Source organism: Lontra canadensis, unplaced genomic scaffold (assembly GCF_010015895.1).
Source record: "Lontra canadensis isolate GAN:19392208 unplaced genomic scaffold, GSC_riverotter_1.0 scaffold110, whole genome shotgun sequence".
NCBI classification, from domain to species: Eukaryota; Metazoa; Chordata; class Mammalia; order Carnivora; family Mustelidae; genus Lontra; species Lontra canadensis.
The window spans coordinates 1,739,301-1,753,456 of NW_022631104.1; the positions used below are offsets into that span (position 1 = coordinate 1,739,301).

The following is a 14,156-nucleotide window of genomic DNA, read 5'->3' on the forward strand; positions in this document are numbered from 1 at the left end:
AGCGGCTGTCGGTTTGCGCCTGTGCGGGTCGTGCTCGGGGCTGCGACTACAATTCCCAGGCTGCTCGGCGCCGCCCGGCCTGGCGAACTACAACTCCCAGGGTATCGTGCGCACACCCTGATCTGCGCCGCCGCCGCCACCTGGCGGCCACCTGTGGTAAGAGGAGGCAGCGGGGCGTTGGCTTCCCGGTACGAGGCTGTTCCGTCCTGCGCGCCTCCGCGACGCTCCTGGGGTCTCCGTTGCGCGGCTGCTGGTGCTGGGTGAAGATGCTGGGAGCCCCGGGGTGCTGGGGCACCCCCCGTAGGGGCCTGGGGGACAGGCTGACTCGATGAGACGTGCGTGGCTCCTCCGGGGCGGGATGCCCGCGGACACCGGGCTTGGCAGCCTGTCCCCAGGGGCGGGCTCCGCTCAGCCTCTCCCTCCCGTTCTGGTCGCCGGTTTTGCGCGGCGTCTGGGGATGCGTCCTGAGCGGGATGGGTTCTCAGGTGACAGCGAGGTCGCCGTCGCTCGGAGGCGCGCGCGGTGCACCTGCGGGGACACGGGATTCTGGGCGCGCGGTGCACCTGCCGGCGCCCGGACACGGGATTCCGGGCGGCGGCGCTGCGGGAGGCGGGGGCTTCGGCTTAACCGCGGGGACGGGAGACGCGAGCCAGAGCCCGACCACGAAAAGGCTTGCAAACTAAGTGGTTTGGACCTCGTCCTGAAAGCCCTTGGGAGCCCTGGAAGGATCCTCCAGACGCGTGCTCTGGCCGGGTTTCCTTCTGGAGAGGTCGGTCCGGACAGCTCTGGACACGGGGAACGAGGCTAGTCGGCACGGGGCTAGCCAACGGATGGAGACGGTCGGTTCAGCGTGAGGGACCTAGCATGTGACTCTGCTGCTTTTAAAAGTCCTAATACAAGAACAACAAGGGGGGGGTGTCTTATTTGGGGGTCAAAGAGAGAGAGAGAGGCAGAGGAATTAATAGCAAAAATTTAGATAGAAGCATCAAGACAGAAGGGTACGTGGTGACTGATTTAGTAATGAGGTGGAGATGAAGCCAGTAGTGGAGAAAGCGTAAAAGCAACTTAATTTACTCTTAAATTTACCCCCGCCCATCCATCCTGTTACTGGAGGTTTCTTTGTTGAAGGCGGGAAACAGAGGGTCTTTGCGTGAAAGGCCCACCCGAGGCATGGTTGTATTGGAAACAGAGAGTGGGGCGCCTGGGTGGCTCCATCGTTAAGCGTCTGACTCCGGCTCAGGTCATGATCCCAGGGTCCTGGAGCCCTACATCCCGCTCCCTGCTCAGTGGGGAGGTGCTTCCCCCTCTCCCACTCCCCCTGCTTGTGTTCCCTCTCTCACTGTGTCTCTCTCTGTCAAATAAATAAATAAAATCTTTTAAAAAAAGAAAACAGAGATTAGGGGCACCTGGCTGGCTCAGTCAGAAAGGTGTGAGACTTGATCTCTGCGTAGTGAGTTTGAGTCCCGTGTTATTTAAATGAATAAATAAAATTTTAAAAAACTAAAAAAAAAAGAGCTAAAAGAAAATAGGGATTAAGTGAAAGTTTATTTCCTGAGTTGTTCCAATCTGGAATTCTCTTTTCCGGGCGTGCTAGGATGCGGGCTGAAAATGCAACGATTCAGCAACATGATTTTTCCCCCCGTAAAACAGCCCAGCACGGGTAGTTCAGCATGCTCCACAGGTCATCTGGAGAGTTAGGGATGAACTCAGAGAGTAAACAGATTCTTTAAATGACAGTGACTCAGGGAAGATAACCCGGTGCTGGACAAGATAGGTCATCGAGAGACGGCACGAGGACGCTGGATGATGTACGCGTAGGCACGAAGGTGTGAATGTTGGTTATTGATCTAGCCTCCCCCATACTATTCTCTCAGGAGTATGGGGCCCGCGGCGGTCTCGCACTGCTGGGGAGAGACGCAGAAGGGGGCTCAGTCTTCACGTCGTTTGGTGGGACACCAGTGATGCTTAAGACGAAAGTCAGGAAGCAGTGAAGTGAGCGCGCTGCTTGGAGGTCAACACCAGGAGAAACATCCGAGGGACGTAAAAGCAGCTACCTCTGAGAAGGGAGCTGGCGAGCCATGGGGTATAAGCCTTGTGCTTCTATCTGACTCCTTACGCTCTGCGGGTCCATGACTTTGAAAATAACAACGCGGGGTGCCTGGGTGGCTCAGTGGGTTGAGCGTCTGCCTTCGGCTCAGGTCGTGATCCCAAAAGTCCTGGGATCAAGCCCTGCGTCCGCTCCGTGGGAACCCTGCTTCTCCCTCTCCCACTCTCCTTGCTTGTGTTCCCTCTCTCTGTCAGATAAATAAATGAATAATCTTTAAAAAAAAAAAGAAAAGAAAAGAATGCACGAAAAGTGAAATGGTAGTGAGGAAACGAGTAGAGACTGACTTTATGTGGAAGAGACCGGAGTGTGGAGGAGGGTCTTCTCTGGCTTCCGTCCCTCCTTGAGCAGAAGAGACTTGCGTGGGTGTATGACATACGGCGGACGGAGAACCAGCAGAGAGAGAGGCAGAGGTTGAAGAGAGGGGGTGGCGGGATGACTTGGGGAGTCAGAGGAGGTGGGAAGGGAGCAACCTGGGCACCGGTGGAAGGACGAGCTCCGAACAGGAGGCAGCGGCTTGACCTTGGTTGCATAGGGAATCGGTCCCTGTTGGTGTTTGTGGGTAGAGGTGGGAAGTTGAAGTCATCCGTCCCTGGCGGCCTCATCTCTGTGAAAATCAGAAGTCACTATGGGCATGGGGGAGGGTTTGCAAGGTGGCGAGGGAGGTGGCCAGGAAGACGGAGAGGGACAAAGGCTCATTGGGAACTGAGGGCCCAGCTGAGGTTAGAGACCATAGGTTGGCATTAGCCCTGGGTGTGTACCCAGTGCCCAGTGTTGGCACCTACGATGTGTTAAAAATGACTTGCTGAGGGGCGCCTGGGTGGCTCAGTAAGTTAGGTGTCTACCTAACCCAGGTTAGGGTCCTGGGATGGAGCCCCGCATCGGGCTCCCTGCTCAGTGGGGCTTCTGCTTCCCCCTCTGCCTCTTCCCCTACTCACACTCCCACTCTCCCTCTCTCTCAAATAAATAAATAAATAAAATTTTAAAAAAGAAAAAGAATTTGTCCTGCAGATCCAGTTTGTGTGTGCCCAAAAGACCTGTTTTCGGGGGTGATGACTGCACTGGTGTTTGCTTAGCCGAAGAGTGGACCTCCTTCACGGCCCTCGGCAGGAGACGGGTAGAAATAAAGGCCACCCAGGGAGTGGAAAGTCATGGGGTGACTGAAAGAATAAGGAAGATCCGTAGGCGTTGCTGCAGAAGGGAAGGCACCACTATAGGGAAAAGAGCGGTAGAGACAGGAGGGCACATTGTGCTACTGTCTGTCCAGAATAAGGGAGAAATGCATCTGGGCAGGTGTGACTGGATGAGAACAGCATCTTTGGTTTATTTGAACACTATCTCGGGACGAGTGGTCACAGGACTGGGGACAGTGGTCGCCCCTGGGAATGACAAATGGGAGACCGGGGACCAGGGGCAGGAGGGAGCCTTCTTTCCACTGTTGATCATACATGGTTTGGATTTTTTTTTTCTCTATACCACGTGCATGTTTTGCTTTCTTAAAAACATTAACAAAAAGCTAAAAAAAAAAAAAAAAGACATCGGCTCTCAAATCATGTGCTCATTCAAGATTTAGATGCGTGGATTCTTCCTGGGACCTGCGGGATCAGGACCCGGGAAGGTAGAACCTGGGATGGTGCGTCTTTATCGCGCCTCCCCACTTCCCCGGGGTTGGGGCGTGGGGGGGGGGGTCCTGATTCACCTGAAAGCCTGCTGAGCTCTGGGCCGAGAGCTCGGCAGTCAGAGTGGGCTCATGGGAATCAGAGGGATGCTGGCGCTTCCTCTGTGTGGTGGGGGCCGGGCTGTGCGGGATGGGCTGTACTGGGGGGTGGGGGGCGTCCAAGGTCACTGGCATTTTGGCAGCACTTCAGTCCTTGGGTAAACGGCGGTCTAATTAGATGTCAGGCTCCACAGACTGAAGGCCCGTGGGAGCAGCCCCCGGGCGCCATCTGGAACCACTTGGCCTTGCTGTCTCTGCCCCATTCCCACCTTCTCACATGGTGCTGCCATCGCCCAGAAGGTAGAAGGTTCCAGTCCATTCCTCATTTGCCAGTTCTCTGCTCAAAGTTCCTCCCTCCGGAGAGATCTTTCCCAAACCCCAGGCTAGGTCAGCAGTCCCCGAGGTCAGCACTTCTCCCCCTGGACTTCTCCTTTGGAGCATGGATACCATCACGAGGTCACCAGGGAGTGACTTAATGGTGGCTTTGGTCACTGTGATGTCCTCCATGATGCCTGGCACAGAATGGGCACCCCAGGCACGGGCTGCTCATGGAGTGAATGATGAGCCTTATGAGACACAGGAGACACAGGCTGGGTGACAGGAGTGGGAGTGGGTGCAGGGGGGTGGGCCGTGTCTGTGGAGGGTTGCTCCTGCCCTGCAGCCCGGCGTCCAGGAGTGCCTGACGCACACCTGAGAAGCCACAGGGGGAAGTCACAGGCGAGACTCCCTGCGGCCCCACGGAATGTCATGCGGCTTCTGTCCGGGGAGGCCCGTGGCCGTGCTCCCACCGAGCCCCAGGACTAGGTGGCTGGAGCCGAGCGCCCAGCACACGTGACTGACTGGGTGGTGACGTGTGCCAGCGGCGAGGGGGAAGAGCCCAGCTCTGCCCGGCTCTGGAGGCCCCCAGCCTACGGGGAAGTGAGCGGCTGTTTCCCCTGTGAATGCAACAGCTGACACTGTGGGTTCTGGGCTGAGCAATCGCATTTCAGTGCCTCCGTGGAGCGCAGGACAGCCCAGCGCTCCAACACCGACTGATGGCCTCGGGCCCTGCGAGGAGGCTGGCTGGGTGCTCAGCCCGCCGCAGCCGGTCCATGATGGCTCCGGTCTGCTCCTCCCATCCCCCACGGAAGACATAGATGCTCTTGCCTATGAAAAGGTTTAATTTCTTCTTTATGCTCAGAAACAAAGAAGTGGCCTTGCTCCCCCAAGAGGGTCTCCTCTCCCTGGAAAGGGAAGCTGTTGCTGTGATGTGAGGTTGAACGCGGGGTTCCTTCTCCCCACTTCCCCGCTGTCTTTCCAGCACCCTCCGCAGAATTTAGTCTGAACACAGCTTGCCGCCCACGGGGGTGGGGGGTGGAGGGGCGCAGCTGGAGTCCAAAACGTCAGGCCCACGTTCCACGAGAGACAGGTCCAGTGTGTGTCTGGGGGCGGCCAGCGCGGGAGGGAGGGAGGGAGGGGAGGCGTGGGGTTGGGGGAGCTGCTGGGCGGAGGGGGGAGGGCGGAGAGGCTGCCCCCCCCCCCACCGCCCGGCACCCACCCCTCTCCTAGCAGAGCTGGTCCTCATAATCCTCCTCCTTCATCCCTTTTAGCCGGAGCCGGGCGAAATCCTCGAACACGATGTCGTCGTCCGTGGCGTAACTTGACAGTGGAGGGGAGTGGGGGGGGCAGTGAGGGCTCCAGGCCCTCTGCTCGGCCCCCTGCTCCCCTCCCAGACACAGGGGCGTCCGAGCGACAGGGCTGGACCCGTGGGCAAGGAGGCTATGCCGTCTGGATTGGGTGCTTCGGCCCTCCCTCCCCCAGGAGGTGAAAAGCAGGGGTGAGGGCACCCTGGGGGTCTGCAGGGCTCTCTGGCCACAGAGGTCAGAGGTCAAAGGTGGGGGCGGAGTCTCTTACTTGGTATCAAATTCAATGAGGTTGGTGTCCACAGGTACACCTGTGTCCGGAGCAGCTGCGGGAGGAGAGGGGCGTGTGGGCAGGCGCCAAGGGGACCAGCAGGTCTCCCCTGGCCTTGCCTCCGGCTGCCTTGCGGGAGTGGGGGGCTCGGGGTGCGCTCACCTGTCTGGGGCCTGGGGAGGGTGATGTGGTCGTGGGGCTTGGGGTGCATGAGGACGAAAGGCAGCTCCACAGAGACGTCCCTGCGGGGGAGACGGGGGAGGCGGCATGAGAGGCCCATGCGGCCACACCGGGAGGAGACCCCCGCGCCCCCCACGTTCCCCGTGCACTCACCCGCCACGAGACACCACCAGCTTCACCTTGACCCTGTAGGACACCAGGATGCCCAGCACCTCCTTGTTGGCGCCCTCCTTCACGCTGCAACGAGGGGGATGAGCTCGGCCACAGCCCAGCCCTGCGGCTCCCCCAAAGTTTGGGTGGGACCCCGTCCCGGCCGTGGCCTCCAGCAGCGTGGGCTGCGCTGTTCTCACGCCAAGCACCCTGCGGCACCCCTCGGCACCGAACCCGCTTGCAGCTTCAAGTGTCCTTGTGACCTGTCCTTGTGACCCGGCACCGTCTAGCTCTCTGCCACCCCGACCGCATCCCCCCCCCACCCCCGCTCATTCTGGCCTCTGGCTCGCCATGCGTGTTCACGCAGTGCTCCCCTCGCACCTGGGCGCCCTGGGGGAGGCCCGGCCCTGACTCAGTGACGGTGTGGCCATCGCCCAGAGGTGTGGCGGCTCCACACTCCCTCGCGTGTCCTTGCAGAGACCGGGCCTGGGCCGCCTCTGCCTGGGACGCTCCTTGTGTGGCCAGTCACCCACTTACTCTGGGTCCCTCCTCAGAACTCACGCCCGGGGGTGGGGGGTAGCCTCTTTAAACGGCACACTTGCGCCCACCCCCGATGTGTCCCTCCCTCCTCTGCCTTGCTCCTTCCCCACGCTCGTCACTAGACGCGCAGTACGTTTTGCCGTTGATCTGTCCTCCCCCTCTGGATTCTCTGGTCCCTTCTGGGCCCCGAGAGCACTGGGCGCCTGGGACAGCCTGAAGGAGCGTGTGAGCCTGGGCCATAGGAGTCCCCCACCCCGCTCACATGGTGCTGGAAGCCAGGTTGGTGTCCTCGTGCTTGAGCTTCCCATCCAGGGCCAGACCCCGCTTCTCCCGGTTGTCGCTGAGCAGCGGGGTGACAGTATACACCTTGCAGAACGTGGAACTGGGGGACACCTGGTCACTGGGGAGCGGGGACAGGAGACCGAGACTCTGGGGGGACGGGCTGGGCGAGGTGGTCGCTCCCCCCCCTGGCCCCCCCCCCCCACCAGCGCTGCCCTGTTTGGGCCCATGGGTAATGGGGGCTGGGTTAGAGCTCAGCCCGCTCCAGAAAGCGAGCTCAGAGCCACCTGCTGGGACAGACGGAAGGCCCTTGTAGGTGGGGAGGGTTCAGGGTGGGGACGGTCTCCCAGGGTTGTTCCTCTGCCCTAAGGTACGGCCCCGATGTGTTCTGTTACTCACTCTTGTTCGATCTGAGCCACAGGGCACTTGTACTGGGCAGTGCTGAAGAGGCAGATGTCGGCATACTGTCTCACTGCGGGGCGGGGTGAGGTCAGGCAGCCGTGCTGGGAGTGCAGGCTGCAGCCCCCCAGCCCCCCTGCCCCGGCCCCACGGGGCTGTGTCTCCTTCTGGGGCAGCCTCCTGCACTGGGGTGTGTCCCTGCGCAGAAATCACACCACGTGGGCAGCAACTCCCACCCCCAAGACCCCCTCCTATCCCCCACCTCCTACCAGAGACTTTGATCTTCTTGATGGTCTTGGTGGAGTTGTTGGTGACGTGGACGTTGACATTGAGGGGCTCCCCGTGGTAGTAGAGCTTTCGGGAAGAGGGGGTCAAGTTAATGCGATCTGTTTGCACTGGTCCCATTATCAGCGTTCCCCCTGCCCCCACACAGACCCATGGCTCGGTCTCCCTCTAAACCCACGCCCACACCCAGCTGTCCTGGCAGGTGGCTCCAGCCCTCCCCCCAGGGCCCTCTGCACTGGAGCCCCTGTGTCCCGCCCCCGCACCCCACCTCCTTGTCCAGGGAGGCCTCAAGGTGCAGGGACCGGTCGGACATGAGGAAGTGGCGTGTGGTTTCTGCTGAAGGCTGGGGGCCAGGTTTCTCTGGGGCAAACTGCACCTTTCGGATCACCAGACGCACAGAGTTCCTGGGGGTGGGGAAGAGGGGCGGGGGGGGGGCAGTCCTCAGACACCCGGACCCCCAGCGCCGCCTCCCTGAGGCTTGGGGCTCCAGGGTGTGCGGAGGGGATGCTCACAGCACGGGGTGGGGGGGGGCTTGCTTCCCTCACCTTTTGTGGCTTTTCTCTTCTAGTGATTTGGCACAGAAGGCTCGAATCTCAAAGTCTACCCCGCAGGCCTTGGGAGGAGAAAATGTCACATCTTACACAAGGCCCCTGACACCACCACACACTTCCTTCCCTCTCCCCTCGCCTCGGTCAGGGGTTCTTGCCCCATTGCCGTGTGTTGAGGAATGTAGGGCCTGGGGCTTCGTCCTCTGCCTCCCAAAGCCCCCAGCAACTAGCAGCGCCTGGGTCCTGTCCACAAGGCGAGGCCCTATACTCACCCGGGAGTGCCCAGAGTCACCTGGGAGCAGACAGACCACATTTCCACCGGGGACAAGTCCCACCCTGGCTTCTCCCTGACAGCCCCCCCTTTCGGTGGGTCCCAGGCTCCTCCTGGAGCCCGTTCTGTCCCCTGAGCCCTCGGACCCATTCCCCTTGTACCTTCCCCGTGTCCTCAGGGCCTGGCTGCAGAGTGACGGAGCAGGGAAGGTTCTGTGGGATCTGTGGGGAGGCAAGGGGAGGCTTCGGTTCTTCCAAATCTTTCTCCCAATCCCCACTAAGAGGTGTCCCGATGGGTGAGAAGGGGAAGAAGGGAGGGGCCCCAGGGAGGAGGCAGACACAAGAGTGACCATGAAGGCGGGGTGGGGGGCGGGGTGGGGGCTGTCCAGGGCCTCCTCCTCACTGCTGATTCCAGATGTGCCTGGAGCAGGGGCCTTACCTCCCCCCATCCCCCGACTCAGTCCCAACCCCCTTGCCCTGTAGAGGGTGGAGAGCGTCCTCACTGTGAAGAAGAAGGGGTGGGCATGCGGGCCCAGCTTCCTGAGCAGCCGGTCCTGCAGGCGGGTTGGGGGCCGCGGGGGGTTGGGCGCTGGTGGGAAGGCCTGGTAGTTGGCGATGAATAGGTCTTTGCGGAAGGACAAGCCCAGCACGTCCAGGTCCTCGCGGCCATAGCGGAAGGCGCAGGTGAGGGTCACAAACACTGCGAGGGAGGGTGGGGGGTGGTCAGGAGCCCACCTCCCACCCCCGGCCCCACCCTCATCCCCCGCAGCAACCAAACTTCCCTCTTCCCGCCCCACTGGGCCACCCCGATGTCCCCTAGCTGCCCCCTGCTCTCGGGCCAGTACCTTTGCGATCCTTCAAGTAGTCAGGGTCCACGAGCACCACGCCATCTGGGAAAGGGACACACGAGCTCACTTCCTGTCAGGGCCTCCCCTCCATCTCTGGGCCCAGGAGCCTTTCCCCGTCTTGGGGGCTCCGTGCTGCTTTCTGGGCACACTTACCTACAGGGTCCACTTTGTCCAGGTGGTCTACAAAGTCCCGCTTCCCCAAGTACACAGTGAGCTGCAGATACAGAAGGGGCGCAGGGAGGATGGGGCAGGAGGGTTTGGGGCACGCAAGCCTCAGAGCGCTTCTCCCGCCCCTGGTCTTTCCCAGGCTGGGGTTAGCCCCGGGGTTCCTCCCAACAGGGTCGGAAGGGGAGAGTAGTGGGGTTTCCCAGGTTACCCAACCTTGAAGCTTTTTGCACCTCTGTCCACAAGTCAGGCAAGTGTGTGTGTGGGGGGTGGGGTGGGGAGTGGGCTTGGAGAGGATTCAGGGGGGCCCCTCAGCCATTTAGAGAGCAGGGTGTGGTCTCACGGGCTCCTCTCTGGGGGCTCTGGGATACACAGGCCATAGCCTGGGGGCTGCTGACCATTCCTAGCCCAGGAACCCTGGGCCCGCTCCCAAGAGGGGTACAGCCTAGGGCTCCTGGCTCCTCCCCCTTCCTCTAACCTAGGGACCCGGACCTGTCCCCACCCAGGGACCTGTCCCCACCCAGCCCCGCCGCTGGCTGGGGTTGAGTGGCCTTTGCGGCAAGGGGCTTCGGGAGGGAAGGAAGTCAGCTCTTAGCTGTCACAGGAAGTGGGGAGCTAGGGGTTGGGGATGGGCAAAGGGCAGGTTGGGCCTTGCAGGGGCCCGGAGCGGGTTGGGAGCAGGAGCAGCATGGGGGACTCACCTTGCAGTTGGGGCTCGACTTCTTGAAGACCCTAGCAAAATAGAAAGGGAAACCCCGCTGCCTCACACTGGGCAGCGGGGACCTCCCCACCCTGGCCCGAGAAGCAGAGCTCACCCAGGACTCTGCCTGCAGGATCTGGGGCTCTGCCAGCTCTACCCCTCCCACCACAGGGCCTGAATATTCCCAACACAACCCCTGACCCCAGGTCCCCTCCTCCTGGGACAATGGCCCTTGGTTGCCACAGAACTACCCAGGCTCTTCCCAGAGCACTTGCCCCAGGGGGACCCGAATGGGCAGGCTATAGGAGCCTCTGTCTAGGACCGAACCCTGTCCCCGACTTCTCCGGTACTCCAAAGACAGCTGGAGTGCCCAGAAGGGCAACGGCCCTGGCTTTTGTGCCTAGAATGGTTTCTACTTTTAGGCACTACTTTAGTGTGACCCGATTCCATTAACCTCCAACCATTCCCCATCCCTGATCTCAGCAACCCCAAAGCCCGCCTCCGGAGGCCGAGCTCAGCTATCACTTCCTTTAGGAAGCAGATCGAGCCTGGACCCCGGTTACTCCTCTTGGGGGGGCGGTGTGAGAGCTTGCACAGGTCCCGAGCCACACATCACCTGCCCCAGCAGGCCGCCTGCAATGGTCGGAGGCCACACTCAGTTCGCACCCCCAGCACAAGGCCAGCCGATTGCTAGAACCGTGATGCCGGCTGACGTTGGTCAGGAGAACGCCCCTTCTTCTTCAAGGGCTTTGCGTGTGGGATCGCACTTAAGGCTTCTGGCGACCCCATGATGGAGGTCCCAGTGTTCCTAGTTTACAGGTGAGGGAACCGAGGCACGGGGGCCTGAAGGGTTTAGCCTAAGGCCCCACGGGGTGGAAACGGTGGGGCTCAGATGAACAGACTCCGTCTGGCTCCCAGCCCATGCTCTCCCTCACTAAACTGGTATTCTCCCGTCTCTGCAATCTCCACTAAGTGTTGAATTGCAAGGGATTTGCTCCCCCGAGCTGAAACGGTATAACCCCAGACTCTGCCCATTGCTGTGGGCGTAGTAGGTATCTGGTGACCCCCTGGGCTCCAGCCACTTGCGGGTCTGACTTTCCTCATCTCCATGCGCTGTCTCAACAGCAAGCCCTGGGAAGGGTCCTCGGCAAGTAGAAACGAAAGTCCCGCAGACTGGCCTGTCCTTCCTCCAGCAACACCCCCCGTCCCTGGTTTTGCTCTAACAACCTCACTTGCCACTTCTTCCCAGAAGGTTAGGCCGTCCAAAGGCCATAAGGCAAAGGGTATGGTGGCCCCTGGTGTCCCCATCCAATAAAGGAGAGTAAACACTGGTAGGGTGGCAGCTAGAACAAGCACCCACCCTAAGGACGGATAGCTAGGGCACCTTCCAGTCCCCCCGTCTTTGCTTCTAGTTTTCCTCTTTGTCCCAGGGCTTCCTCCTATTAGGATGAAAGCCACCAACGGTGGTTGTGGGGTAATGGCCTCCGAGTGTCCGCAGGGCCACCTGCCCTTGGGAGCCGAGGCTGGGGAGCAGCAGCACTTGTACACCGAGGCTGGCCAAGGAGGCAGACTGTGGGGGTGCCCAGAGGTGCCCATCGAGGGGGCCAGCGACAGCAGATGTTCTCTCCATTTCCTGTGGCCCAGAATTAGACGGGGGTGGCGGGGATTGTGCCAAGTCAGCAGTCCCCCTCTGGTCCATCCATCCTCCTCCCGGAACCACATAACGGAAATTGGGTGCCTCCCTCAAGTCAGCGACTTCCCCTTTCTTTGGGGGTGTTTGAGCCTTAATCCAGGGCACCAGTCCTCCCTGTGATCATCTCTCTGATACTACTAGATGGGGTGCTCAGAAGCCTGTGTTCTCGTCCTCTGCGGGCAGGGAGTGGTGGGGCTGAGATGATGATGTTTTTCAGCCAAGTGATGTCTGAGGACCTGGGCCCCATTCCTGGTCCCTCTTGGATAGAGGCATACGGCCCCAATCTGTTCCTCTTCTGCTCCTGCTCCCCAGGGACCTGGGCATTTACCCACTATCCCCTTGGGGGGGTGTTGGCCCACAACAGGAAGTGGATTTTGCTAGAGACCAAAAAAGAGAACTCGGGGTATCAGTGGAAGGAAGGAGACTCGACGATTGCACAGAAAACATCCGGGGAGTGGATGGCGTGCCCAGGGCAGATACTGCCTTCCCTCACCTCCGGGAATAAAAGTAAGGCCCTGAAGCGGGGAGGGTCGTCACGCACTCTACTCCCCCAAGATGAAGCTTTTGCTCCTAGCAACCTGGGGGAAGGCAGAAGTTTGGAAGCAGAGCCACCTGGCCCTTGGGACAGCCCGACTGCCTGCGGTTTACCTGACAGGAGGCTCTCCAGCAGCTCGGCACGGGCCTCCGAGTGTGTGGGGGGGGATCCCCTCCCGGCATCCGGACCTCCCATACCAACCCCTCGGGGCCGGCCACCTGCTCCTCCTTCCTCCGCCCCTGCATCGCTGCCTGCACCGGAGAACCCAGTCGTCCGGCCCCCACATCCCTGCAAGAACCCAGACGCCAGGCTCCTGATCGCCTTCAGCCCTCGCTTTCTGCATGCGTCCTCCTCATTATCCTCGAGGACCCAGGCGCGCGGCCCCAGATGGCTGCCCCCCCCAGGGACCCAGGAGTCCGGCACCCGGGTTCTCTCCCCGGTGTCCTTGTCCGGGGACCGTCCCGGCACCAGCCCCGAGCCGCCGCCCACGTCCCGCCGCGTGGCCCCACCTCCCTTACCTGGTGCCCGGTTTCTCCCCCATGGTGCGCGCGCCCGCCACCCGCCGCCCGCCGGTTCGCGGCTCGCTCGCAGCCTCCCAGCCTGCTGCCAGGTCCCCGCTCCTCCCCGCGCCACTGCGCACGCGCGCCCGCCGCTCTTTCTCCTCTCCCCCGCCCCTCCGGCCCCCCTGCACTCCTGGGGAACCGGGCCCAGCTGCGTCAGCCCGGACCGCGCGCGCCGCGGCGCCGCCCGCCCTCTGGGCGCAAACCGCGCGGTGATTGGCTCCGCCCCCGCGCCCGCCCCTCCGCGGCCCCGCCCCGCCGCTCCCGGGGCCGGGGATGGGGGGGCGGTGGGCTGGTCAATCCTGCGCGCGCGGTCCCCAGTCCCCTCTCGGCCCGCCCATCTCTCCGCCCCTCCGCGCCCCGGTAGGAACCGATTGGGCTCCCCGGCAAGGGGCGCCCGCCTGCCCGGATGGGAGAGGCCTGTGATTGGCTCCCTGCGCCCAGGGCGCCGCGGGGGTCCCCTCCCCTTTGTTTGCTTTCGCCGCCGCGGTGGAGGCGAGGGAGGCGGCGGGGGCGGCGGAGCGAGCTCCAGCACCGTCTGGGAGGAAGGATGAGGGGACGCGCACGTGGGTGAGCGCTTCCACTTGCGTGATGCTTTGCTTCAGGGCGCGCCGCGCTCCCCAGTGCTCGCAGCCTTCTTCGGCCCGCCCTCCCGCCGCTTTACTGCGCTGTGTCAGCTCCCTCTGGCGTCTGTCTTTCCTCTTCCACCGGGTTACTGTGCCTAGTGTCTCCGACTACCCATCCCTTCCTGTCGTCTCATCGCGGCCGTCATCTATCCCTCCATCCGTGCCTCCATCCGTCCATGCCTCCATCCGTCCATGCCTCCGTCCGTCCATGCCTCCGTCCGTCCATGCCTCCGTCCGTCCATGCCTCCATCCGTCTATGCCTCCATCCATCCATGCCTCCATCCGTCTATGCCTCCATCCGTCTATGCCTCTGTCCGTCCATGCCTCCATGCCTCCATCTGTCTATGCTTCCATCCGTCCTTGCCTCCATCCATCCATGCCTCCATCCGTCCATGCCTCCATGCTTCCATCCGTCCATGACTCCATCCATCCATACCTCCATCTGTCCATCCGTCCATGCCTCCATCCGTCCATGCCTCCATGCCTCCATCTGTCCATGCCTCCATGCCTATTTTGTGCCAGTCACTGTGCTGGGTGATGGGGACGCAGATATGAATTCACGTGGCCCCTGCTTTCCTAGCACAGTTCAGGAGACACATAAACAGGTATTAGGATCGCAAGAATACTATCATGGAGGTATGGCTCAGAAGACAAAGCGACTACC

General features: G+C 61.5%; 1 protein-coding gene across 4 annotated transcripts; it reads right to left on the reverse strand.

The window, feature by feature from the left end:
* Positions 1-5,352: 5,352 nt before the first annotated feature.
* On the reverse strand, positions 5,353-12,945 carry ARRB2 (arrestin beta 2). Of its 4 annotated transcripts, none has more exons than XM_032839997.1 (15): positions 12,825-12,942; positions 10,080-10,110; positions 9,367-9,427; positions 9,211-9,255; positions 8,869-9,065; positions 8,528-8,587; positions 8,093-8,160; positions 7,816-7,951; positions 7,532-7,616; positions 7,263-7,335; positions 6,847-6,984; positions 6,048-6,131; positions 5,877-5,956; positions 5,715-5,769; positions 5,353-5,459 (listed from the first exon to the last, which is right to left on the reverse strand). In XM_032839997.1, exons 1-15 carry the CDS (start codon positions 12,845-12,847, stop codon positions 5,366-5,368), a joined length of 1,230 nt encoding a protein of 409 aa, XP_032695888.1. In that variant the 5' UTR covers positions 12,848-12,942; the 3' UTR covers positions 5,353-5,365. The 4 variants fall into 4 exon arrangements, 3 of the variants coding, with proteins under 3 accessions (XP_032695888.1, XP_032695887.1, XP_032695890.1); XM_032839996.1 differs by lacking the exon at positions 12,825-12,942 and adding an exon at positions 11,463-12,452; XM_032839999.1 differs by lacking the exon at positions 5,353-5,459 and having other exon boundaries at positions 5,727-5,769; positions 6,978-6,984; positions 12,825-12,945.
* Positions 12,946-14,156: the final 1,211 nt, after the last annotated feature.

Excerpts from the sequence above, each read along its gene's own strand:
- ARRB2 (XM_032839996.1), bottom strand. The coding sequence starts at position 11,800 with ATGTGGTTCCGGGAGGAGGATGGATGGACCAGAGGGGGACTGCTGACT. Across the intron at positions 9,428-10,079 it reads AGTCGAGCCCCAACTGCAAG|CTCACTGTGTACTTGGGGAA; the intron begins GTGAGTCCCCCA and ends CTGTATCTGCAG. Across the intron at positions 7,952-8,092 it reads GAAGAGAAAAGCCACAAAAG|GAACTCTGTGCGTCTGGTGA; the intron begins GTGAGGGAAGCA and ends CCCCACCCCCAG.